Source organism: Grammomys surdaster, unplaced genomic scaffold (assembly GCF_004785775.1).
Source record: "Grammomys surdaster isolate TR1022 unplaced genomic scaffold, NIH_TR_1.0 125621, whole genome shotgun sequence".
NCBI lineage: Eukaryota > Metazoa > Chordata > Mammalia > Rodentia > Muridae > Grammomys > Grammomys surdaster.
The window spans coordinates 1,927,237-1,929,078 of NW_021620462.1; the positions used below are offsets into that span (position 1 = coordinate 1,927,237).

General features: G+C 42.5%; 1 protein-coding gene across 1 annotated transcript; it reads right to left on the reverse strand.

The window, feature by feature from the left end:
- Nucleotides 1–867: 867 nt before the first annotated feature.
- On the reverse strand, nt 868–1,529 carry LOC114638723 (glutathione S-transferase alpha-4-like). The gene is given in 2 exon segments (XM_028787298.1): nt 868–1,022; nt 1,025–1,529. Coding segments are annotated over 2 exon segments (660 nt in total).
- Between the last annotated feature and the right edge of the window lie 313 nt (nt 1,530–1,842).

Here is a 1,842-nt window from a genome sequence, read left to right on the forward strand (position 1 = left end):
AGTGTTTCCTCAATAAATAATTAATACAAATGCTGCTGCCAATACATGAAGTCTAAAACAGTTTGTGACATACCAAAGGCTTCCTCATATCCCAAAGTACACAGTACTCACCCAGAAAGGTCTCTATGTAACAAACAGCCATTTAGTTTGAGGAAAGCAAAACTGCAATTACATGTGGATGTCTATGAATAAACCCAAGGGGTCTGGGTGAGCCTGATGAATACAGAGGTAATAGAGCATGGCTAGATATTGCACAGATCCGCAGGAGTTGGATCTGAATCTGCATAGCTATGGCTCAGAGTACTGGTGGGCTGATTGGGTTACATGTATGTGAATGATTAAGTGTAAGTATGAGCATTGCTAGTGATGGGAGATAAACTCTGAGAAATGCACTGTTCGGCAATTGTATTATTGTGATATCATAAAGTCATCAAGATTGTAGAGCTAACTTTATAATTAGATGATGGGTTCATACTCCCCCTCCCCCCCCCGTGTGTGTGTGTGTGTGTGTGTGTGTGTGTAATTAAGTGCTTCTGGTGGTATGTCTCATCACATTTTCTCACAGTATCTTTTCCCAATGAGCACAGCCACTCTATAAAATAAAATTAAAATAAAATAAAATAAAATAAAATAATGCAGCTTTTATTATCAGTTATGGTGTGGTGTGTGTGATGTTCTGTGCTCTATTTTTTTTTTCAGTTTTTCACTGTATTTAATTGGCATTTGTCATTGTAGGTCACTGTGGATTTTGTTGTTCGAAGACCTTTACTTCTGGGCTCTACACCTTGCTTCTGGAATGTTCTGCAGCTGGCCTATAGCAATGCTGTGATTGGATCCTTGCAGTAGCCACCTTAAAACATGCTGCCACTAGAACCTCAGGACCGTCCTGACCACCTCAACATAGTGGCCATCTGGAGGTGGCTTCCTCTGACTTCTGGGTTGCAGGAACTTCTTAATTGTAGGAATGTTGCTGATTCTTGTCTTAAATGCCTGCAGCAGAGGGAAGTCGGACAGCACAGGAGTTCTTCAATCATCAAAATGGCTTCTAGCAGCTGTATGTCTGCCCAACTGAGTTGGTTCCCAACAAGAAAAGCCTCTCCGTGGTCTTTTAAAATCTTTTCAAACGCTGGGAAGTAACGGGTTTTAGCTTTTGTCACTATCAAAGCATAGCTTTCCTCTTTTTCCTGAGGGGCTTTAAATGGAGCCCCAGCAATCAGCATTATCAGATCCTGGATGCCGTCAGCATACATGTCAATCCTGACTCTCTCCTTCAAGTCCTTCCCATACAAGTTGTGCTTGGCAGCGAGGTAGCTGAGGATGGCCCTGGTCTGTGTCAGCAGCATCCCATCCATTTCAACCAAAGGGACTTGGCCAAAAAGCAGGCATCCATCCTTTTGCAACTTCTCATATTGTTCTCTTGTCTCAAGAAATTCTTCTTCAAGCTCCACTCCAGCCGCAGCCAGCAGCCAGCGGATCGACTCCATCCTTCCCCTGCCTTGAAAGTAGCAGAGCTTGGGTTTGGCTTTCATGATTCCTGGTTCAGTGTTTCCTTATTCAGGTGGGATTTTGTCTCTTGGCACTCTGGAAAGTAGCTCCTACACCCTGTGCTCTATTTTTTATGTAGCTGGCCACACAGCAAATTTATTTACCCACTCTCACCACAGAAAATGAGAAATCACACTTTCATGGCTCCCATGTTGTTAGATGATAGGAATTTTCTATATTATTGTAATCATTTTTATTGTTTTGAAACAAAATCTAGCGTAGCCCAGGCTAGTCTCAAACTCATTGTAGAGACATGGATGACCTTGAACTTCTGATTCTCCTGACTTTACCTCCCAA